Source organism: Megascapheus bottae, chromosome 4 (assembly GCF_031878675.1).
Source record: "Megascapheus bottae isolate mThoBot1 chromosome 4, mThoBot2.hap1, whole genome shotgun sequence".
Classification (NCBI taxonomy): Eukaryota; Metazoa; Chordata; class Mammalia; order Rodentia; family Geomyidae; genus Megascapheus; species Megascapheus bottae.
The window spans coordinates 7534942-7560689 of record NC_143512.1 but is presented as its reverse complement, the minus strand read 5'-3'; the positions used below and the strand labels follow the sequence as shown (position 1 = coordinate 7560689).

The following is a 25748-nucleotide window of genomic DNA, read 5'->3' as shown; positions in this document are numbered from 1 at the left end:
CTCCTTTTTCTCATTTCCCCTTTTAATTCAGTCCTACAAAATACTACAAAAAGACAAGACTCACATTTCTCCTCCCCAGACCTTTATTTGTTTTTTGTATAATAAAGATCTTTCAGTTTTTTCTTCTTTATTTCAACTAAGTGTAAAGCTCAACTGGAACAATTATCTTGAAGACTTAAATTCTGTTTTAGTCAGCATTGTCTCTAGTGAATATAATTAAGAAATACATAAGATGAATGGAAGGAGTGGAAGGAATAAAGGGTGGGATTTGAGAGCAGTGAAGTTGAAATAGGGTTTTCTAATTTCTAAACTAAAATCTTATTTGGAATTAAAAAAAGACATTGTTGTTAGCATCAGAATTATCCAAAATACTAAGTAAAATTTCCTAGTAGGAAAAATGGACAGTTTCCCATTTTAAAACACATTAGGGCATGGGCACCAGTGCCTTGCACAATCCTGTCTTCTTAGATGCAGGATCCACTGGAGGCATGGCTGGAGGGCTAGATGCCAACAATGAGCAGAAAAGCTGAGTGAAAGCACTAAGGCCTGCGTACATCTGTAATGACACACACACAAAAAACCCCAAAAACAGAAAAGAGGCAAGTGCTAGTGTAATAGATTTGGTGGCATTATTTATACTAATTTAAACTTAAGTGATATCACTTCTTTAACCAGATAAATTCAACATTAGGGAAAATAAATCTATATATACAGCTTTACTCCGCATGGTCTTAGAGTCCAGTGCTTTCATTTTAGTTTAACAAGATTAATAGACAGTTTAGCTTTAATATGCTTTATATCAAATAGTAATTAAAATATTAAAGAAACTTAAAAAATTGGCAGTATTTTGTGTGTGTGTCTAAAAAAGTTACGTTACTTATAAACTATGGGCTTAACTTTAATTTTAGTCTTTCAGTCAGGGAGGTTTTTCTTTTCTTCTATTAGAGGGGGAATAGTTTATTGTTTCTATTTTTTGATTTTCGTGGGTACACCTAAGTATAGTTTTCCTAGAAGGAAGAAAAGTAAAATTTATATCTCTTGTATGTTCAACATTCAGCTATTTTCATTTAAAACATTTTAAAATTCACTTCCAATTTAGAATTTTCTCAGTTAAAAAATATTAGTTTTTCAACTTTTCCTTTTATTCTCTTACTGTCATTATAACACATCCTGATGAATTTTCATTTTTCTCAGAACTGTATGTAATATTCTGTGAATACAAGTGGTTTGTTAGCCTATGATAGAAGGACCCTGCAGCTGTCAGCCTGTAATACATACTTACTAGCAATATTAAATGGGCTTGGTGCTTTCAGCTTCAGTCTGCCTCCAGTGTTCCAAGTTCATGTGATTCCCTGTAGCAGGCATTAAACATGGATATTTGCTAGTTGAATACAGTTCTCTCTCCTTCATCTTTGCCTTTCTTTTATTTAAACTATTATTTGCCATGGAATATCAGGATCCATTTTATGCTTTATTTTCTTCTTATTCTTCCCATCCCTTTTTCTCTTATTCCTTTTCTTCTTCTGCATAGTTGAGCCTCATTCCTCAGTTCCTGAATGTAGTTTCAAGTTAACAGCCACATAAAGCCATGCTGCATCTGCGTTTCCCGGCATCTAAGCAACAGCAGCACGGGTTTGATATTCTGTTGGAAAATGTCCCATATTAGGAATTCGTTACATATGTGTAATGAAGGAGTTTTCTTTCATTACATTTAACCTCTAGAGATTTCTTTTAATTATCAGGGCTGGTAGGTAACTGATGTTGTAATTTGGAATTAGTATCATTAGATTGGACACCACCTCAAAATTTATTCCATTCTTGATCTTTTTCATTGGAAGTAACTTTCTAAATTGTAGTGGTAAATTATTTCCCTGAATCCCAGTGGTAGCCGACATACAATGGCAGCTTTCCAACCTGTGCTTGCTTATCCATTTTACAGGTGTAGCAATGATGCAAATAGTCAGCTGCCCGTATGTAAAGACAGTCGCTACCACCAAGACCGGTAATTTTTAAAACCATCTTAGTTTGTTTTGTCTGTAAGTTGGCATGGTAGTGAATGTTGTTGTTTATCCTTTTATTTATTTTTTTGCCCTAGTGAGTGGATATTTTTAAATTTATATATATTTTTTAATGAGCAGTTTAAATACAGTTGTCATATTTGACAAACACTTAATTTTCCCAATTGCCTATAGTATTAGATACTTTGGTTCACAAAAGCAAATAAGGTCAGATCACTTTATAACTTAATTTATGTAATAAGTGTAAACAACTTCATTCTCATATTCATAACATTTAATTTTATTTTTGATGTGTTTTTAAGTTAAATATAAAAATCATATCCATGTGTAAAGTGATGTGATTATTATGCTTGCATGCTAGTGAGTATATGTGTAAATATTTGTGTGTATGCTATATTTTGTATTTTAAAGTTATCTAAGATAACTTTAGATTCAAGTATTTTGTTTTCAATTTAGATTTAGATATTCTTACTTTAGAAGTAAGATATAGTTTTGATTTATTTAGCTGTCTTATAAAGTATAAATTTGGCTTGTCTTCAAAACTAGAATTCTTGCCAGTTATGGTAGTATACACCTATAATCTCAGCACTTGGAGGCTAAGGCAGGAGTATCAAGAATTCAATGAGAGGTTGGGCTAAATAGTTAGACCTGTCTTAAAGAAACTAGCTTAAGGATCCTTTCCTTTCTCTTATGAAATATATACACTTAGTCTGTATTAGCAGTCTGTAGAAATAACTGACTTTGTCATTTAGATTTGATGAACTCAGTAATTTTGCTGTAAAAGTGAGAATTTTGTTTATATATTTATAAGTATTTGAAACAAGGAAATAATTTTGTTTCAGGAATTACGCTGAGTAAAAGTCATTGGAATTTGACAAATTGCTTCATTGCTGGAAGGGTCTTTGGAGAGCCTTTATAATTGGCTCTTAGTTTGAGAAATGTCCTTATAAAAATGTGTTTACATTTGTTAGTAAAGAATATGCCATGAATTTTATAGTTTATATTTAGACTTCATTATAGAGGAGAACCCACATTTATGATTTTTGGTTGATTTCTAATTGAATGTTGGCATTAAAATTTAAAAACCAAGGAAGTAGAATTTAGGTATAATCTTGTTCCAGTTGACCCTTTGTTTGTTAATATTAAATAGAAAGATTTAGTTCATATTATAGAGATTTGTTTTGTACTACAATTTAATACGTGGACCTAATTTTTTATTGCTCTTTTTTTTAGGTGTATTACCAGGAATGGCTCCTCCTATCGTTCCCATGATACACCCCCAGGTTGCTATTGCAGCTTCACCTGCTACGTTAGCAGGAGCAACAGCAGTTTCTGAATGGACTGAATATAAAACCGCAGATGGGAAGACATATTATTACAATAATAGAACATTAGAATCAACCTGGGAAAAACCCCAAGAACTAAAGGAAAAAGGTAGAGTTGGTTCTGCTTTTATATTAGTTGTCCCTTTTCCATCTGCAGAAATCAGTTCATTTATGTATGCATGTAATACACATATGTACATACATACATTTTTGTGTTATCTAGGGTTATATAATTTGTATTGTCCTTATTGATGATTGATAATTCTGATCAGCAAGGAATTTGTGTTTCATAAAGGAAAAATAATTAAGGCGCTTAAGAGACTTAGGTGTACAAGACTCACATTTTTAGCAGTGTGTGGATGCTGCAAATGATATATGAATGACCTGACCGATTTTACTTTATGTTGAAGTGAGTCAGTTTTAAATCATTTCTTTTTCTTATTATCAAATAAATGATACTCCAAAAAGGAGCATTTTAGTTTATGTCTAATCCTAATTACTCAAATGCCTGAGCTCTCAAGGATTGAAGTTTGAAATCAGCCCCATCAGAAAAGTCTTTGAGACTCATCTCTAATTAACCATCAGAAAGCTGGGCTGCAGGTGTGGACAGCTCTGAGCATGAAGTCCTCGCCAGTGTGAAGTCCTGAGTTCAAGCCCTAGTACTGGGTGTGGGAGGGGGAACCTAGTAACTACAAACAAAATATCTTACCTTTCAAATTTCTGAAAGTTTTTTTAAATTATGTCAACTGAATGACATATTTTTAACAGAAAAATTAGATGAGAAGATTAAAGAGCCAATTAAAGAGCAATCAGAAGAACCTCTGCCAATGGAGACAGAGGAGGAGGATCCTAAGGAAGAGCCTATAAAGGAGATAAAGGAGGTAAAAGGGCCATGACCTGCTAACCTGGGATCCAACTTTGATTGATTGGTACAGTTTACTTATAGAGTATTTCATGTATTTTAAAATAATTATTGTAAGTTTAATCTCTGAAATTTTAGGATTCTCTGATATTTCTAAACCAATTTTTCCTTTGAAATGCGGCATTATATGGAAGTAGGGTCTATAGAAGTACAATAATCTTGGGTCAGAGCATTGCTAGAATGTACTAAGTATGAAGAAAAGAATAAGGATTCTATTCAGTTGTTAGTTGAATCTAATCTCCTGATTTTTGTACACAGGTTCGGGTTAAAGTGAGAAGTGACTCTTCATATTCGACCAATGTTGGTTGTATTCTTTTTCTCCTCCCTAGTGTTATATTCAGGCCTGGAATGATAACTTACATTTTTTGAAATCTTCTTTTCTGTGGTGAGGAGCCAATGATAACCATGGTTCAGTATTAGGAAACTTAGGGGAAATAAGTAATATTTTTAAATGAGGAGGTCTCCTTAATTTCATATAATTTAGTTCTTCATTTCTGCCTCTAAACACATTACTAGTGAATTTGTAAGAGAGGACTAGCTGCTGCTGCTGGATTCTGCTACTCTGTAGTTCAGTTCTTTCAGTGGGGCAAGGATTTAAATTTGTTTTTGTTTTGTTTTTTTTTTTAAAGAAATTCCTGTTCAGGGTTTCCTCTCCAGTCTTAGCAATTAGTATACTCATTGTACTTTGAGATATTTGTAGTGACTATTTTTGTTATTTTTTTTTTAACTAAATGTGAACAATATTATGTCCCATAGGAACCCAAAGAAGAAGAGATGACGGAAGAAGAAAAAGCTGCTCAAAAGGCAAAGCCAGTGGCAACTACTCCTATTCCTGGTACTCCGTGGTATGCACTAGTTAATCAGTAGTTTTATTCTTTTGATTATCCTTTATTATTTAAATACTTTTTCTTTCTATAGGAAAAATAAGAAAATGTTAGGCCAGGAGTTTGGCCTGGTGGTAGAGTGTTTGCCTAGCATGCACAAAGACCTGGGTACAATTCCTCGGTACCACATACATTGGAAAAAGCCAGAAGTGGTGCTGTGGCGCAGGTGATAGAACTCTGGCCTTGAGAAAGCCCAAGGGCAGTGCTCAGGTCCAGGCCCACAACTGGGGAAGAAAAAAAAAAAAAAAAAAAAAAAGCTGGGCACAGTGGCTCACACCTGTAATCTTAGGTACTCAGGAGGATAAGATCTGAGGATCAAGGTTTAAAGCCAGCCCTGTCACAAAAGGACCTGAGACTCTTATCTAGAAAATGAGAAGTGGGCTTTGGCTCAAGGGTAGAGTGGTAGCCTTGAGCTGAAAAGCTCAGGGACAGTGCTCGGGTCAAGTTCAAGCCCAATGACCCACAGAAAAAAAAAAAGTATGTCAGATACCCTTTGTTTTTTTTTTTTTTTTTTTTTGGTCAGTCATGGTTCTTGAACTCTGGGCCTGGGCATTGTCCCTGAGCTCTTTAGTTGAAGGCTACTGCCCTACCCCGTGAGCCACAGCCCCACTTCCAGTTTTGTGGTAGTTAATTGGAGATAAGAGTCTCACAGATTTTTGTGCCTGAACTGGCTTTGAATATCATCCTCAGATCTCAGCCTCCTGAGTAGTTAGGATTAGGGTCATGAGCCACCATGCCCGGCCCAGATATACTTTTATCCAGTTGATATTTTAATTCTGGTTTCTTGTACTTAGGCTTTTAAAATTTTATTTTTTAATGATGGGGTAATGTATAGCGGGGTTAAGTTACATTCACCAGGTGGTAAGTGCATTACTTCACACACATTAATACCCCTTCTCATGTTTTTGTCCCCATTTCCCTTCCTTACTCCCTCCCAATCATTTTGTTTTCCCCCCTTCCCTTTCCTATTTCAAATAAACAAATAAAACTATATTCAATATAGCAGGTAACAAAGTGAGGTACGGTAACAATATGATATTAACCAAAGGTTAATTGTATATATTGTAGTATATTAAGTATATATAATAAATATATATAATATAATAATATATACATTATATAACATATAGTTATAGTATATTAAGAACAACAATCATATAAGATACAGCTCTTGTTTCCATATCCTAAAGTTCCTTTCATTTAGTTTCATTCTATATGACTTTATTTACCTAGGTTTTGAGCTGTTGTAATCCTCTGCTAGTAGAGTCCTAGATGTGTACTAATTCTAATTATTATTTTTTTAATTTATTAATTTTTGCTAGTCTTGGGCTTAAGCTCAGGGCCTGAGCACTGTCCTTGGACTTTCTCAAGGCTAGCTCTCAGCACCACTTCTGGCTTTTTTCTATGTGTGTGGTACCAGGGAATCAAACACGGGTCTTTGCATGCTAGGCAAGCACTCTACCACTAGGCCAAACTCCCAGCTCTATACTAATTTTTATAAATGATGGAAACCATTGAGCCTGTGTTCCTTTGGGTGTGGCTTACTTCACTTAATTTTTTTCCAATTCTTTCATTTCCTTACAAATTGTCGTTCTTTCTGATGGCAGCATAGAATTCCATTTAGTATAAGTACCACATCTTCTTGATTCAGTCATCTACTCAGGGGCATCTGGGTTGATTTCCATATTTTCACTATGGTAACTTGGCTTTTTTAACCTTAGATTTAGTTGCTATAAGTTTCTTCTTCCATGGTACTCTCCAGTATTGTTTACTGTTCATAGTTCTATACTTGAACTACTATACAATCCTGAAAGTTTTAAAAGTTACTTAAAATGTTTTACATTTATATATAAAATTAAATGTTAACCACATAGTAAGGGTGTAAATATATATATCTACTTATGATATAAGACAGTGTGTGTATGTGTATTTACACACCCAAATTACATTATAGAACAATGTAAAATTAGATTTTTTTAACTTAACTGTGAAATCACCTGCTTATTCTTATTGTCTTAGGCTTGGTCTGAATACACAATTGGATTTCATTGTTTTTCCCTTTTTCTTCTGTCTGTTCACCTCACTTATTTTCTTGTTCCTACTTCAGCTTTTCTTGTGTGTGTGGGTGTTACTGGGGTTTAAACTCAGGGCCTTGTGTTTGCTACACTCTTTGTATGACTGGATTATACCTCTAGGCCTTTTTGTTTTTGCTGGCTGTTTTGAGATAAGGTCTTGCTTTCTGTCTAGGCACATGCCTGAACATGATTGACCTAGGTTAGGCTTCCCACTATAGCTAGGATAACAGGCATGAGCCAGTTGTCTAGCTCTTTTCTGGGAAAGAGCCTTTTGGCTTTTTTATTTTTTAACAAGGCTAGTTAGTGTCAGTTCAGCCTACAGCCAGGATTTCAGGCATGAGCATTATCATGTGGCTGACATTTAATCTATATACAGTTTGAAATTAATTGGTTATTTCTAAAGTCTTGTAATCTATGAATTCCATTTCAAGCTTTCTTTTGCTTTTTTTAATTTTAACTTTGTCTTAAGTCCTTTGGTTATTGTTTAATAAGGTCTTCCATTTCTGAACATCTTATAAACTAGAGAGTAGATCTAGAGGTGAAATCAGTTTGAGGTCTAATCTTTGTTTTCTTTTTTTTCCCCAATCCTGAGGCTCAAACTCAGGGCCTGAGCACTGTCCTTGGGCTTTTTCCTCAAGGCTAGTACTCTACCACTTGAGCCACAGCACCACTTCTGGCTTTTCTTTTTATATGGTACTGAGGAATCAAACCTAGGTCTTCATGCATGCTACCTAAGCACTCTACCACTAGGCCAAACTCCTGGCCTGAGGTCTAATCTTCTGATATTAGTTTTCTTAAAAAAAAAGTGTATGTCTGCTCTATCTGTGTGTATGGGGGGGAGAGTATACTGCCTATATCAGTGGTTTTCGAAAGGGAAAAATTTTTGTTCTTCAGTGAGTATTTGGTAATCCTGGGAAGCATTTATTTTATCCGTCTGTCTTTTTTTTTTTTTTTTGTCGTTGGTTGTGCGACTTGAACTCTGGGTGTGGGTGTTGTCCTGAACTCTTTGGCTCAAGGCTTACTGCCCTACCTTTTGAACCATAGCATCACTTTGGTTTTCTAGTGGTTAATTGGAGATAAGAGTCTCAGGGTCTTTGGTGCCCATAGAGCTCAACCTCCTGAGTAGCTAGGATTTACAGGCATGAGCTACCAGCGCCTAGCCTAGAATTGTTTGACCCCAAATCTCAGTTGTGTCAGTAGTACAAGACTGGATGGAATTCCAAGGCCTAGATCCTTAATGCCAACAATTGTATTTGTTATTCTCTTTAAATTTATTAGCTGAAATGCTTGTAGGATACTCCCCCCAATCAGTGTTTAGCGGTATATACAGTAGTGGAAAAGAGAACCAATTTCTAGAAATAAAGAGTTTGTTTGAGTGTTACTCATAGAATTAAATCTATTTTATGTTTTTAATCTCCTTATAGTTATTATTTCAGTAAGTTGTCTCATCTTGTTTTATTTAAGGTTGGCTCCTGAGCTTTTCTGCTGACTTTTTTCTTTATTGGCCGTTTTATTATGACAGGATATGTAAGGCTTGTTTTTGTGAATTTCGTACCTTAGACCTAGAATTAGTTTTTTCTCCAAAGAAAGTTACTTTTGTCGGAAGAAGCATTTTTAGACATAGTGTGATGAAATCTAGGGATAGTGTTACTATTGCATTAGTTATTTTTAGATATCTTTGGTAGAAGCAGATAGAGGATAATTGAAAGTATAATAATGAGTTCATGCCATCATATATCATTCCAGTGTGGTAAAAGATTTTTTCCTGAACCATATCATCTTATACTCATTTTAATATTTTCTTTTCTTGTTAAAAATAATTTTTCATTTCTCAATTACATTCATATGTTCTCACACAAGTCACAGAATATTGGTACCAACACTGCCACTGACAAATATGTTGTTGTTGTTCCTCGTTCTTCAAGTGGGATAATTATTGATCCCAGTTAATTTCTGAATTTTCTGTTTTATCAATGTAATTTCTGCTTCTCTACTATCGCCATTACTTTCCAGTTTTCTTTTCATCATATGAAGTCTAATTACTGCTTTTATAGTTTTTGTAGTACATAGAGCCTTTGATCATTTCAATGTCAGTCACTTTTTTTTTTTTTTTTTTGGCGAGTCCTGGGCTTGAGCTCAGGGCTAGCGCTTTACCACTTGAGCCTCAGCATCACTTCCGGCTTTTTTCTATGGACATGGTATGGGGGAATGAAACCTGGGTCTTTGTGCATGCTAGGCAAGCACTCTACCAGTAGGCCAAACACCTGGCCCCTAGACAGCTTTTGATTATCTGACTACAGTAGTTGGTTTCTCCTGTTATACTGTTAGCTACCTGCTGAAACTAGGAACAGCTAGCAGTTAAGGTCGGGCTATAAGAATGAGAGGGAAATAGGAAATTTACTTCCTTTGTAACTGCTTCTCTAAATTTTGATTGTTTTATACATTTTTATATATTGTTGCAAAAAGTTTACAGATTCCTTTCACAACTTGTTTTATTTTTTTGTCTGACTTATAGTTTGAAAAACAGGACCAGTAAGCTATAGTTTCTTATAGTGCAGTTGATATTCTCTTTTACATTTTATACCAGATATAATTAAATATGAAAGGCTTCAGAGTAGGTTGTTTGAAGGATGATTTTGGTTATATCATGAGAATAGGGCTATGATATGTTCATAAAATTTTAGAACTGCTTAGATACCTGCAATTATTGCCTTTAAATTCATCTAGTACTGTCACTGAATCTTCAAAACCAAGTTCCTAAGCACTCTTGATAATTTTGATTTGCTTTCCCTGGGTTTCTCAATATATAATGCTGCTTCCTTTTTTTTTTTTTAAAGAAAAAACAAAAACAAGAAACCTTAATCAGCTAATTAGTTTTTTTCAGTTCTAACAGCCATATTAGTTTCTTTGTAAGTAAACTATTGGAAACAGGAAAATGTCCTGTCTGTTGTCTCCCCTCTTGACCAATTGATCTTTAAAGACATAAGCATAAAATTTATTCTGAACACAGAAGAATAATATTGTGAATCAATTTCTAGGTGTGTTGTTTGGACTGGTGATGAGAGAGTCTTCTTTTATAATCCCACCACCCGTCTTTCTATGTGGGACCGACCTGATGATTTAATTGGAAGGGCAGATGTTGACAAAATTATTCAAGAGCCCCCACATAAAAAAGGACTGGAAGACATGAAGAAACTAAGTAAGTTTTAAAATAATAATTTATGCTCTAAGCTTACTGTTCTTTTAGTGATGAGAAGAGTATGGAAACCCTTAGGAACACTTATTTTTAAAATAACTTCTGGTGAAAATTTGAGTAAGATTGTGTTTTGCAGAGTATGTACATTTTTTAATGTGTTAAGCTATAGTTTTTATTAATACATTATTGAGCGTATTAGTTCTTCAAATTAGCTTATACCAGTCAATTTGATGGGAAGTTGAACAAGTTGGCTACATGACAGGATTATGCAGAACATAGAGAAAAAGTTTTGCCCAGGAAGAACACTTCATTGACAATTGTGAACTTCCAAGAAGACCTGACAGGCACACCTGAAAATGTGACAGGATGGAGAGCAATGGTAAACCCCACCCTCACAGCAGAGGCAGTGCTGCTTGCCTGTGGAACTTGTGCATGCAAAATACGTACATTTTAACTTAATGTCTTTGTCAAGATCTTTGTTGTTTCTGCTCGTTAATACAACTGAAATGCTCCTCAGCGAGTCTTATAGTACCTTTTTGGACTAATAGGGATGGTATTTTTTGTAGTAATCGAAATTGTACAGGCTATTTTTTAACTGTTTAAGTAGTTGTACAAAGGATTGGTACATTTAGCAACATTGAATATAAGGCCTCTTGATGAATATTGTATAGGTGTTCTTATTTTTTTTTTCACTAAAATTCTATAAAAGTTTTGTGGCTTAAACTAGATGATAACCTTTTTTCCAAGAATAGAGAGGCATTTAGATCATAAGAGAATTTCTTAAAAACCTTTACTCTTGTTCAGATAGCATTTCAGACTGCTGAGTATTAACATTTATACATAATTTTCTTTGCCTCCCTCCTTCCCTTTGTTCCTTCCTTTCTTTTTTTTCCTTTTTTAAAAAAATGTGCTGGTTCTGGGCCCTGAGGTATTTTTGCCCAAAGCTGGCACTCTGCCAGTTGAGCCATAGCTCCACTTTGGCTTTTTTAAATTGGACAGAATAATCTCACAGACTTTCTTGCAAAGGCTGGCTTTAAATTTCAAGCCTCAGATCTCAGGCTCCTAAGTTGCTAGGATTGTAGATGTGAGGCATGGTGACAGGCTATACATAATTTTTGTTATGTATTGCTTATTAGGCAAATTCCCATAATACTGATAAGATTTTGCTTTTATAGACCACCCGCCCCCATGAGCAGCATAAATGTATAACTTAATATTTTGAATTTATCACATCTTGATACAACACTTACAAATGAGAAATGCATTAAAATATAAGAATATGTGTATGTGTGTGTGCATATGTATATGTATATATATATATATATTATGGTTACTGACATTTTCTACATTTCCAGATTAGAGGAATATTTCCTGTCTAATGCTGGAAGATGCTAGGCATTTGTTTTCCCCTTCAGCAGTATTTGCTTATAGGTATAATAATGCTTTATACAACTAGAGCTACTGAATTATACCAAGAATGTATGTAATGTGCTTCTGTTTTGTTAGTCTGTTTTCAGATATTTTATTCATTTATTAACATTCACCATGAAAGAGAGTACCATAAAGTGTGGGGCAGGAAAATTTTTTTATGTGGTGATACTGGAGCTTGACCTCAGGGCCAGGGTGCTTTCTGTTTTGTTCAAGGCTGGTGCTTTATTTACCACTTAAGCTACAGCTTTTTTGCAGTTGGCAAATCTCCCCAGTTTGTCTGCTTGGTCTAATTTCTAACCATGATCCTTAGATTTCAGCATTCTTAGTAGCTAGGGCTACAGGCATGAGCCACTGGTGCCCAGCCAGGAAATATTATTTTATATATTTGTAAAATTAAGATTAGGAAAAAAAACATTTCAAAATAAATTGAAATTGTAATATAAGGGGAATATCTATGGAATTGTTTGTTCTTTTTAAGATTTTGTGAAAGAGGTAGTATATGCAAATAAGGTTTTGAAAGAAAAGTTTGTAGAAAATATATATGCATGTAGCTTTATAATAATATTTGAAATATTTTTGCCAGGACATCCGACCCCAACAATGCTGTCCATCCAAAAGTGGCAATTCTCTATGAGTGCAAGTGAGTGAAATAACTCTAAACAATTAAACTGCAAGTGTTCTAGACTGATTTGCAGAAGGATTATTGCCTAAGTAGTTCAGCGGTTGCTAAATCTTTTTATTGAAAGTTTTGATTAAATTTTGTCTTAACAGTTAAAGAAGAACAAGAATTAATGGAAGAAATGAATGAAGATGAACCTGTTAAAGCAAAAAAGCGGAAGTAAGTAATACAGTTTGTGCAGTCCCAGGTAGATTTACTTCTTCATGTTTACTAGGTTATCAGTTTGTATTTGGAAGGGACAACCAATATGTATGTTACTAGGTGACAGAAGTCATGAATGCTTTCTTGCACTTGATATTTAATAGCTTTGTTTTATAATGTGTCCCTTCTGTTGCTAGCCTTGAGAAATGTTTGGTTATTCAAATATATTAACTTTTAATAAATATATATGTATAATAATGAGCACAAATAGTATTGGAAATTCGTTGATTAATAATTTTACAAAAATTCTAAAGTCTAAACTTTATTTAGAAGAGAGATTTTTTTTTCCTTTGATATATACTTCCAAATTCCATTCAGAACTCTCCTGAAAATTGACAATGACTTCTCTCCCTATATACTTGTGATCTAGCTAGTCCTTGAATCTGGTCTTTATTGTCTAGTTAGGAGTTAATCTTTGAGCTTATCTTTATCTTTGCTCTGAAAGAGACTGATAAAAATAGAATCAGTAGCATGGCCAGAGATGAATAAAATATGGATGTTTACTTATTACCGGGAGGTGGAAAGTTTGGGTAGAGGTTGGGGGCTGGGGGTTGGGCCTATTATTTAGCAATAAAAAAGGAAAATTATTCCCTTTTATTAGGGACTGATCAGCATAGTCCTAATCGGAAGGGGGCAGGTTGAATATACTCAAATTATGGCAAGGAAAAAAGTATGTCAGCCCTTATCTAGGGTGGTTCTTTTGAAAAAATAACATTTATTGACAATGTTTTTTAAAAAATTAAGATACTAAAGATAATCGTTGTGATCTATTACTTTGACACAGCTAATCTCACTTTTACAATTGGCTTTGTAGTTCTTGACCAAATGTATCTTTATTAGTTGTGATTAACCAATTTTGTGTTCTTTTTAAAGAATTTTAGAATGATATGTTTTCTTAATATAAATGACTATGTTCATTCTGTTTATGTACCATGATTTTGGATGTTTCTATGATGTTAAACTTTTAGGTTGTTTTTAATTGTTTGTTCTTATAGACAACTCTGTAAGGTTTTTAACTGCTTTTATCAGGAGAATGTCAAAGAAGTCCTTTATGTGGATTGCCCGAGCTTCTCTATTTAGGTACAAAGCTAAAAGCCTATTTTTTTCTGGCTTAGTTTTTCTTTTATTTCTTTCATTGAGATAGATAGTGATAGTTTGTATTGTGACATTTTCATTTAGTATAATTCTGTAAAGGTTATTTGTTTTTATTATTATATTTCTTGGATGCATTTTAACTCTTTAAATAGTTCATAGTTACTTTCAAAAGGTATATTGTTTGGCAAATTGCTTTTATCTGTTTGTTTTGTGCATATCTTAGGTCACAGACTATCTCCCTAGTTCCTGCAGGTCATATATAACCATGTCTCCTGTTTCTGTGGTTTCATATTCCCTAAGTTACTAATTACCTCTCACTTAGATTTATGGTTTAGCCTTAGTTGTAATTAATCTCCTGAGCTGCCTATAGTTCCCTAGATAGCATGCTTTGAATTTCTAGTACATTTGTGTAGGGAAAGTGAACCAATTTTATTAATACTATGTACTTTAGAAGGTCCATATTTAAGACAGAGGACCTGTTCAGATACATGAGTGTTACTCAGTTACCTTTTTTGGTTATTTACATGAATAAGTTTTTTCCATTAATGCATATGTTTTGAGAGGTGACTTGATTTCATATTCACAATCTCACTTGAGTGCCACATAAGCAATAGCTCTCCCTTTAGCCCCAAGGTGCATTTTTGGAAGAACAAGAAATAGTTTAGGTATTGATGAACAATTATAATTTCTACTATTACTACTTAATAATTCCTGGGCCCATGTTGCTCTCTGGGACCTGTCATTCAACTTAAATATCAACTTATCATCTAGAAAGTGAGTAATAAAAATATCAGGTAGGTAAGGTATATATCTCACATATCCACTTGGCTAAGTTAGTAAATATTTTATTTTTATTTTCAAAATAAATGCTCAAGTTTACTAAGATTTAACAGTATAGTTTCATTATATTTTAAAAATATTTTAGGAATTTATAACATAAAATACCTTAGAAAATGCTATTATATGTTTGAAGAGCTAAAAATACTCAGTTCTAACAGTTTTTATAAGCTAGATAAACTTCATAAGCTAGAAAGACTTCTCATTTAAGTAAATGTTCACTTTATATGTCAAGGAGAGACACCATATATATATATATATATGTGTGTGTGTATATGTTTTTCCTAACAATATATTCATTGTAATATCATAAAGCTGTAATTATACTATTATTAGAATGAAAGTCTTATTTTTTAGAGTTTATTTGGAATCATCAATATAATTTGTTTTTGCCAAAAATGTGCTGCCTTAGTAGTGAGTCTGATTATTTCATTTATTTTAAGATTAGTAAGGTTTGTTATTAATAGTTTGTCTGTTGATGCCTTATATTTTATTTTATTTTTTATAGGAGAGATGATAATAAAGACATTGATTCAGAGAAAGAAGCTGCCATGGAAGCTGAAATTAAAGCTGCCCGAGAAAGGGCCATTGTCCCTCTGGAGGCCCGAATGAAGCAGTTCAAGGACATGCTGCTAGAGAGAGGGGTCAGAAAACAATCTTTGGGGGAGATATTTCTGTTTTGTATAAGTAATATAAAATATGTCTTGCTAAAAGGTCAAATCTAAGGTTAGTGCTCCTGTTGTGGGGGGGGGGTGAGGGTACACTATCAAATAACTATACATTCTTTTGAAATGACCTTACCAGTGACTAATAACATATTTAACTAAATGCCATTTTACTGTTCTTCTAAATACAAATAACATTTAACATTTGTTGGGTCATTTAATTTTTGGTGAGTAAAATAAGTATTAACATTACAGAATGGCGGATTACTTCGGATAGGTAAGGTACATAAAATTCTTTTCTTAATATTGTCAGAGTTGCTTTTTGTTAAAAGAGCCGATACTTTCATGAGATAAGTCTTAGAGCTTGAAAACTTCAACTTTTGGGTTTAATTCACAAATTCACTTGAGTAAAACTATTCAACTTTAAATGGCATCTTTTTTTTTTTTTTACAAGATGAGAATTTGTATGGGAAACCAAAAATGTAAATCTTCAAGGCTTTTTCTGATGTACTGATTTTAAAATGTCACACAGTAGTGGTTATTTTAATGAGTAATTAAGTATGTTATTTCTATATAACATAGAGGTCTTCACAGCCAATTAATGTGGAAATGTGCTATTGCTAGCCTCCCACTGCTTGTCATTTATTAGTGATGGGAACTTCAGTGTGGTTTTTATGTCTCCATTAAAAAGATGTCCTGTAGATTTCAATGACCTTTACATTTTTAAAGCAAACTTAATTATGAGGCAATATATTTTGTATTTTAAAGGTGTCTGCTTTTTCAACATGGGAGAAGGAGTTGCACAAGATAGTTTTTGATCCTCGGTACTTGCTTCTTAATCCTAAAGAACGAAAACAGGTAAAAGAAAATGCAAAGTAGCTATTGTAAGAAAGGTATATGCCTTAACAACGTGTCTCCATTGTTGTTTTTTTCTCTTTCCTTTTCTTTTGACAGTGTTTGGGTTTGAATTCAAGGCCTTGAGCTTTCTAGGCAGAAACTTTACACTTGTATCATGCCTCAGCTTTTAGCTCTTTTTTTTCTTGAGATGTTTGGCATTGAGTACAGAATTCTCCTGCCTCCATCTCTCTAGTGCTGGGATTATAGGTAGAAGCTGCTAATCAGTATAGTGTTTTTTTTTTTTTTATTTTCTCTTTTGTCGTGGGACTTGAACTCTGGGCCCGGGCATTGTCCCTAAGGTCTTCAGCTCAAGGCTAGTGCTCTACCACTTAAGCCATAGCAACACTTCTGGTTTTCTGGTGATTTTAAAGGAATAAAATATCATCTTTTTTTTTTCCTTCTCTCTCTGTCTCTCTCTCTGAATATAACTTTACAGTCTTATATCTTATAGTTAGTTATGGGCCTGTTTAGAATTTTCTGCCTCAGAAATATTCAGACATGGCTGATTTTCTGCCTCACAACACAGTGATGTTATGTATAAGATGGTTTAAAATTTTTTAATTTGCTTTTTATTGGACAGCTAATGCAAGTTTAGAGTAAAAAAAAAAAAAACTAGCAGAATAGAGATGAGTGAAAAGGAAAAATACCCATATTCTTCCCTACCAAAATAGACAACTATTTGGCACTTGGGATTATAGCTTTCTTGATTAATGTCTGCCAGCACACACATGTGTTTAAGTGTATTTGTCATAGTGTTCAGACATGTTTATATCTCTTTTATCCCACATATGCAAAGTCTACATTGCAGTATTATGATCATCTTAACCTTAAAAATGTGGGCACTTTAGAGTTACCTTGTTACTAAGCTGATGTTCCCATAATGATTCACTATTAACTTTGTTGTAGTTGCTTCTTTCTCTAAAGTATTGTACTTCCAACTTACATAAATTTCTCACCTAAACCATCTTGATTTCTATGAACTGGTGAATGTTTGAACTATTACTGCGGTGCTTTTGAACTGTAAGATTTCATTGGTAATTGTAATAATCAATATTTATATATAAAGTAGTAACTGGAATAATTTGCTAATTTGCATGCAGGCCTAACTGTGGACTTTACTGAAGAAAGTATTTGTAGTCTATTAGTCATAATGCATTTTAGTGCTTATGAAACATTCTTTTTTAAAGCTTCATAGTTGATTTTTTCATTTCCTTTGCCAGTCCTGGGGCTTGAACTTAGGGCCTGGGCACTGTACTTGGACACTTTTTGCTCAAGGCTAGCACTCTGCTACGTAAGCCACAGTATCACTCTGCTTTTATCTGTATATGTGGTTTCTGGGAATCAAACTCAGGGCTTCTTGGTGAATGCAAGCATCCTACCACTAGACCTCACCTCTGGCCCATAGCAGTTGTTTTTGTTTTAGCTGTTCCAGATGGTTCTGTTTTTTTCTTTTCTTTTTTCCTACCAGTCCTGGGGCCTGACCCCAGAGCTTGAGAACTGTCCTTGGACACTTTTTGCTCAAGGTTACTGCTCTGCCACTTGAGCCACAGCACCACTTCCAGGTTTTACTGAGTATATGGTACCGAGGAATCAAACCCAGGGCTTCGTGCATGCTAAGTGAGGACTCTGCCACTAGGTTACACTCCTGCCCCCTGGGTGGTTCTTTTGAACTATTAAACTTTGTGTGTCTGTATATGTGTGATTTGAGACAGAGGCTCACTGTATACCCCCAGGTTACTTGGAATTTGCTGTGACCTTCCCCATGCTGGGGTTATAGCATGAATCTTTCTTTATTCTATATTCTACCCACTTCCATTTTATCCACAAGTCTACCTCTACAGCAGTGTTTCCCTACTGACACCCTAATCCAAGCCACGATGGTTAACTGTTGTCTGCATAATCTCCTATTTAATCTTTCTCTTCACAATTCCCCCTGTCTTGTAAAGCCATCAGACTTGTAAGTTTATGAGAGATCAAATTAAGTCAGGATTCCCATTAACTCTTACTGCTTCCCATTTCATTTAGGGGTGTGTGTGTGTGTTCTTATGAACTTCTAAAGCTCTTACAAACCTTTTGGGGATTATACTTCATCATTTCATTCAGGTGTAATTGTATTGTCTTGTGTCTTTGGATCGATCTGTGTAAATACTACCTTTATCTTTATTGTCCATACTTCACTTTTTTTTTTTTTTTTTTTTTTGGTTGTGGGGCTTGAATTCTGGGTCTGGGCATTGTCCCTGAGCTCTTCAGCTCCTGGCTAGTGCTCTACCACTTTGAGCCACAGCACCGCTTCCAGTTTTGTGGTAGTTAATTGGAGATAAGAGTCTCACAGATTTTTATGCCTGGGCTGGCTTTGAACCACAATCTCAGATCTCAGCCTCCTGAGTAGCCAGGATTACAGGCTTCACATTGTTCTTGAGATGTTCTGTTTTTTGCTTTTATACATTGTTGATATGTATCTTTATTGCAGAATGTATAAGGGTGGGAGTTTTGTTCATTTCTCTGGACTCCTATGGCTTATCTTCATGGCACTAAAATCAGAATTTCTGTTTGTATGAAATCATATGTAGCATTGAGAACTAATGTTCTGTTTAAAATTTCTGCATAAAGATTCTTAGCCCTTTCAATTAAAATTATTTTCTGAAGACTTCGGAGTAAGAACTGAGAGGAAGGACAGGAAGGAGAGGCTGACATTTGGTACTGGGAGGTGTGTGTGTGTGTACACATATACATATACATAGGTATTTGGTTTGATTGTTTGCATGGGAATCATAAAATCAACCACAAAAGTGCTAGGCTACAAATTTTGTTCTGTAATTTTATATCTGAAGTTTGTGCTTTGATGTTTAAAAGATTGGAAATGAAAATGCCTTAATCTAAAATGATAACTACTTCAGTTTGTCCTTTTCTAGTTAATCTATTTACATCTAGATATATAGATGTTACAGTTTAAATCTTACAATAGATCTGTGTCTAAAGATATAGATAGATGTTCATGTGGAGATAATATGGATATCTAGAGATATATTGTTTTTGTGGTATTGGAAATTACTGAACCTAGAGCCATAGGCATGTTACTTAGGCCAGCAGTCAGCCTCTTGAGCCATTCCTTCTTTCTCTCTTCCCTGTCTGGGGTTTTAAAAGACAGGTCTAATGTACTTTGCCTAGGCTGGACTCAAACTCATGAACATAATCAGCACGATTACTCAGACAATGTGGTCTACTGAATCAGTGTCCAATTACACATTAAACTGATAGTAGGATTAAGTAATAAAGCCTCATGCTTTTGGTTAAAAAGTGTGTATGTGAAAAGGCTAAAAATTATTAGTGTAATTTTGCAAAATGAACATATAATTAGTTACCTTCATCAGAGAATGGAGAACTATTACCAGTACCCCAGCAGCTGTCTTGAAGGACTCATTAATATGTGTTTTTACTTACCTCTAAAGAGTAATCTAGAATTGTTTTAATGTCTAGTTCCTCTCATAGTACTAAACTAAAAAGTTTGGCTCATGAGTTGTAGTTACAGTTGCTTAAAATAGAGAACATAGAGCCATGAATACAGAAATGATAGGAGAAATTTGGAAACATCTCGAGTGATGCCTAACTTTGGTCCTGACTATCCCAAAGGTGGAAACATGAAATTATGATGCCCCAAGAGAAAGATAATGTGCAAGTCAGGCATGGTGGCTCACATCCATACTCAAAAGGCATATGCAGGAGGGTGGTAAGGGTCTAGACCATTATAGGTTACATAAGTAAGATCCTGTCCCCCAATTTCAACGAATAATATACATTCTCTTGCAGTTTTCATGTCATCTAATGATTTCATAAGTAAAAAAAATATATAGGAGGAAAGGCATTAGAAATGCTTTTCATATGATTTACAGCAATGTTACCATTTAGGATTTTGAAGGCATCACTTTGCTGTCAGCTTTCATGTATTTGAAGCCATTGTGTTCCTCCTCAACTGTAGGTTTTCCCCCCTGTTTTAACTAAGTGTTTCAATAGTCACATTGACAGGTGTGAAATAATCCCTTTCAGTCTGGAAACTAATTTTTCAATTCTGGGAAATTCTCATGATCTTTTCATTTTGTTTCTTTTTTGAGTGGCTAGGAATCAAATCCAGGATCTTGCACATGCACTCTTTTCAATGTTTCTGATGTTTTTAATTTTTCATTTCTTCCTTTTTTTCTGATTAGGGCTCTGGTTTTCATATTGGAGAGTTTCCTCAGATGTCTTACAGCCCTGATCTCATAATTAAGAGTGAAGCACTAGAGCATTGTTGGGCACTCTTAGCATCTGGGTGTGTAATCATGATTTGGTACTTTTCACAAGTCTTAACCAGGCATGTTTTTTTTCCCCTTGGACACGTTTTTGGTTGTTACAACTGAATGGAAGCTGTGCTGGTGGCATCTAGTGAGTAGAGGCTGGCAGTCTACTACTAAATATCCAGCTCACTGCAGAGTGTACCCATGTTGAGAAACCTACTGTACAGGGCTTTAAAGTTGATCTATTGAGAATGCTTCAGAGCCACTACTCCTTAGGTTTTCCAGATTTCAATAAAGACTTGTAGTCTTTCGCAGGGGGCCGTACATCTTGCTGCCTTGATTCTCAAAGATCCATCTTAGTGTTGGATATTTATTTGAAGCAGCCCCTCGTTCTTAGTCTGGTATGCCTCATTATTTCTGTTCCCCTAGTGAGAGATACTATACTAGGATTCAGCATAATTTTAATGGAAACTTGAAGATAACTTAATATTTTGACTTTGTGGGCTTTGTATCTATCTATTGTGGAAATACTCATAAACTATGTAAAGAACAAATAGGATTGTTCAAAGCTTGCTTAACTCTTATGTGTCATAAAATTTGCTTGTTTTTCTAATCCTTTTAAAATGTTAAAACTGTTTTGAACTCTTTACAACCAATCTTTGTAAGCCGAAGTTTAGTTAACTCCTGCTGTAGAGAACAGGAACTTGCCTTCTGGTGAGGGTAAAGATTAGTAGTGTTTAGACAATTGAACTTGGTAAGGATCTCTTGGCTTCTAAACAGCCTTTCATTGCTGTTGCTATTGTAACTAAACCACACCCATACTAGCAAATGTCTGCTGTTATCTATTCCTGAGCTGTTGGGGATTCTCAGATTATCAATCAACAAAGAAGTTGCTGATTATGATTTTTTGTTTGCCTGGTTTTGTTGAGCTCCTTAATATCTGTTAACATCCCTTATCATTTGTCCAGTTGCATTAAAATTTCCTAAATGGCTGTTTCTGTCTTATTACCCAATCCTTGTTGTTTTATTATTCAAAAATGGAACAAAATCCTATTGTCACTTTATCTTTTATTTATTTGATAGTGTTGGGGTACAAACTGAGTTATTGTACCACTTGAACTATGCTCCTAGCCCTTGTTGGTTTCAGTTACGTTTTTGTATAATGTGTCTTTGCTCTGGGCCAGTCTCAGATTGCTATCTTCCCTGTGCCTCCCAGTAACTTGGTATGTTCCTCAGTACCCAGCTTGTTGATTGAGATGGAGTCTCACCAATTGTTGCCCAGGCTGGCCCAATGGTCCTCCAGAGCTGAACTTCAATAGCTCGGATTACTTTCTGTTCCACCTAGCAGAGCTCTTCCTGTCATTTGATTGAGGTTTGAGGAAGGTGGGAATTAGATGGTCAGTTTATTGTCTTAACTACATTATTAAGTGTAGAACAGATGTAAACCATGAATTACATTTTGGTAAGAATTATGTGTTAAGCACCAAAGTAAAATTACACTAAATTCTTACTGTTCTCCCCCCCCCCCCCAGAATGGATTGGGGAATGGTTTCTCATTCACATTTCTCCTACACATTTGTAAATTGCTTGAATTAGCTTTACATAATGGTGTATATGCTTTATGGTGAAGGAAAATTACAACATTCAAAAGGCTTTCAGGCTTTTTGTTCTAGATTCCTAAGTAGAGAGCCATGGGCTTGTATAGTAGTACTTAAGTTAAACTTTAAAGTGAGACTTACTAAGGATAATTTGTTTTTAATTACTTATATTATATATGTATATTTTTTTCCTCTTACAGTTGAGATAGATACTTTTTTTGGTAGTTAAATTACCTATATGGAAAACTGACTTGTCAAACTGTACATTTTTTTTATAGGTGTTTGATCAGTATGTAAAGACCAGGGCAGAGGAAGAACGCAGGGAAAAGAAAAACAAAATAATGCAAGCTAAGGAAGATTTTAAAAAAATGATGGAAGAAGCAAAGTTTAACCCAAGGTATATGATCTGTTACTCTGAAATATCACATGTATGTATTTTCTCTTTAAGATTTAGTTTGAATGTGAGACTGTGTATGTGTATGTGCCTCTTGGATATTTGGATATGAAAATATTTACTTGATTTTTTTTTTTTGGTTTTACTTAAATTTTATTATCAGGGTGCTGTATAGAGAGGTTACAGTTACATTTTAAGGTAGTGAGTATATTACTTCTGGAACATTGTTACTCCTTCCCATATTTTTTTTTCCTCACTTTTCCCTTCCCCCATCCCGTCCCACATTTACTTGGTTTTTTGATCTCTCTCTTTTTTTTTTTTTTTTTTTTTTTTGCCAGTCCTGGGCTTGAGCTCAGGGCCTGAGCACTGTCCTTGGACTTTTTCTCAAGGCTAGAGCTCTACCACTTGAGCCTCAGCACCATTTCTGGCTTTTTTTTTTTTTCTATGTATGTGGTACCGAGGAATCGAACCCAGGTCTTCATGCATGCTAGGCAAGCACTTTAACCACTAGGCCAAACTCCCGGCCCCTGATCTCTCTTTTTTGTAAGGCTTAAAAATAGCTTTGGCAGTCAGGTATTCTTACCTCTGACTCATGCCTCTTGCCCTTTTGTTACACTCCTTATGTTTTAGATAGGTTCTTCTTTCTTGCCTGAGCCTCCCTCTACCTATTTTAAGCTTCTTGTTACTGCTAGGATAACAGGTATATACCACTACACCCAGCTCTTCATTGACAGGGGAGTCTTGTTAACATTTGTCCCATCTCCCCAAATTTAACCTCTCATATAAGCTAAAATGACAGGTTTTTGCCTTTCTAATCTTAAGATGTTTCCTTTAGAGGAGTCACTCAGTTGCCCTAAAGGGTAACTGATCTGAATACTTTCCTGTAGCAGTAAGTTGTTCAGGAGCCTGGCAAATCTGAACTTATCATCATAAAGGGTTTTTTTGTTTGTTTGTTTGCTTGGTTGGTTGTTTTTTTTTTGTTTTGTTTTGTTTTTTTGTTTTGTTTTTTGCTGGGTCATGGGGCTTGAACTCTGGGCCTGGGCATTGTCCCTGAGCTTTTCAGCTCAAGGCTATTGCCCTACCTCTGGAGCATAGCCCCACTTCATGTTTTCTAGTGATTAATTGGAGATAAGAGTCTCACAGTCTTTTGTGCCTGGGCTGACTGGCTTTGAGCCATGATCCTCAAATCTCAGCCTCCTGAGTAGCTAGGATTACAGGTGTGAGCCACCGTGCCCCACTTCATAAAGTTTTATGCATAATAAATTTTATAGGAATAACATTTTGATCAAATTGAAATGAGGGACCTTTACTTCAAAGTTTTTAGGTTACAGCTATGACAGATGATTTCAGTCATTTAATATGTATTTAATTAATGTATGGGACTAAAGAAAATGGGCCACTATAAACACATATGCCTGCAGTCATAACAATAATTGTGACTGTGGTGAATTTTATATACTTAGGTGCACTTAATGCCTATAGTTTTATGCATATATACTAATATCTTATTAAATTTTTAGGATAGTCCAACTTCTATTTAATCTTTAGGTTCTCATGCCATACCTATTTTCCATATAAGGAGAATAAGACAGGCAGAATAGGGAGTGAAACTTAAGGTTTCAGCTCAGTCTATTACTGAGCAGAACAGTACAGATAGAGACAGTAGTGCCAGTTGGTTGCTATGAATTCTTTGTTATGTGACACATTATTATTACTTTTTTTTTTTTTGGTTGGGGAAGAGTCTGGGCAGTGTTCCACAGCTGGACTTCTTTCTATGTTAGCCTCCCCAGTGGTATAGGTGGATACCGTCATGCTAGCTTATGAAGCCATTTATTATTTGTAGTATTGGGGATCAAATCAGGAACTTGTGCATGTTAGTCAAGTGCTCTACCACCAAGCCAGTTCCATGAAGACTTTCTAAAACTATATGGTATATCATGGAATCTGTGTTTACTTTTTTTTTTTTTTCTGCCAGTCCTGGAGACTGAGCTCAGGGTCTGAGCACTGTCCTCGGGCTTCCCTCAAGGCTAGTGCTCTACCACTTGAGCCATAGTACCATTTTGGGCTTTTTTTCTATGTATATGCTATGGAGGAATTGAACCCTGGTCTTTGAGCATGCTAGGCAAGCACTCTACCACTAAGCCAAACTCTGAGCCCCTATGTGTACTTTTTGTCTGTTCTAACAGTTTCTTAGCAGTAGAGGTACAGGAGTCATTGTTGGAGATAGTAGGTTTAATATTAGACTTTTATATTTGAAATATGAAAGGAAAAATTAAATTAGTATAAGTTTTAGAAATAATGTTAATGGAGCATTTATAGCTTTTTTTTTTTGGAAGAGTGGAGTTGTAGGTTAAATAAAAAGCTTCACTCACAGGAACAAAAATATTTATAGATGAGAAGGTAGTTTATTTTCAAATAGTTCAGTAAAGTTAAACAACTGTTGTCTGAGAATAATAAAAAGTCTGGTGTGCTTTGTGGGCATGTGAACTTCCGGAAGTAGTCAATACCATGCCAATGCCTTCATGAAGTAAACCAAACAGTTGGAGCATTGTATGCTGTATTGCCACACTGATGATTTTAACTCTAGCTCATAGATTAAAACCAGTTTTATGCAGTGAGTAGGAGAAAACAAGAGTAAATCTGAAGTGAGAAAAAATATTTACTAGTTCACTTTTTTATCCTTAGTTGTACAAAGTTTAAATTCAGCAAATAAGTTTAAGTACAATGCATCTTGATCAGTACCCACCCCTTCGATTGTTCTATTTCACTTTGGGAGGAAAGCTGTTGTCAAAAATCAAGCTCTTTAGTAGAGCTAGTAAACACAGAACACTGGAGTTTGTTCCAAGAAGAAAGACTGACTGGGAAAATTTACTTAACTGCCTATCTTGTCTGACTCTTCCATCATTAACTGTTCCATCTGCCCCCCTCTCCTAGCATACTAGCCCACCTCAAGAGGGTTTTTCTTTTTAAATGCCATGTGTTTTCCAAATTGAGAAGTCCAAAAACCATCTCCACTAGAATTTATCCTAGTAGTTCATTCTATTTTATTATGGTAAAGATATTAAGCATTTTATTTATTATAAGTGATAGCTAATTCATCTTTTATATTTTTACTTTACTTTTGGGGGGAGGGACACTTGGGGGGTTCTGGAGCTTGAACTCAAGGCCTAGACAGTGTTCCTGAGCTCTTGCTTGAGACTAATGGTTTACCAGTTTGAACCACAGTTCCACTTCTAGTTTTCTGGTGGTTTATTGAAGAT

General features: G+C 34.9%; 1 protein-coding gene across 5 annotated transcripts in view; it reads left to right on the top strand.

Annotated features, from left to right (window-relative positions):
• The window catches only part of Tcerg1 (transcription elongation regulator 1), a 63504-nt gene that overhangs the window by 21216 nt on the left and 16540 nt on the right, over positions 1-25748 (top strand). For 2 of the 5 annotated variants that reach the window (XR_016535193.1, XM_090331280.1), the window contains exons 6-16: positions 1940-2002; positions 3252-3452; positions 4112-4224; positions 5022-5110; positions 10263-10423; positions 12435-12491; positions 12623-12689; positions 13761-13811; positions 15172-15307; positions 16097-16186; positions 22373-22491. Coding sequence is in view for 4 of the 5 variants with exons in the window: in XM_090331280.1 (XP_090187406.1) it covers positions 1940-2002; positions 3252-3452; positions 4112-4224; positions 5022-5110; positions 10263-10423; positions 12435-12491; positions 12623-12689; positions 13761-13811; positions 15172-15307; positions 16097-16186; positions 22373-22491 (1147 nt within the window). In the remaining variant the exon portion in view is untranslated. The remainder of the gene's footprint in view (positions 1-1939; positions 2003-3251; positions 3453-4111; positions 4225-5021; positions 5111-10262; positions 10424-12434; positions 12492-12622; positions 12690-13760; positions 13812-15171; positions 15308-16096; positions 16187-22372; positions 22492-25748) is intronic. The other 3 variants (XM_090331282.1, XM_090331281.1, XM_090331283.1) reach the window with 3 other exon arrangements.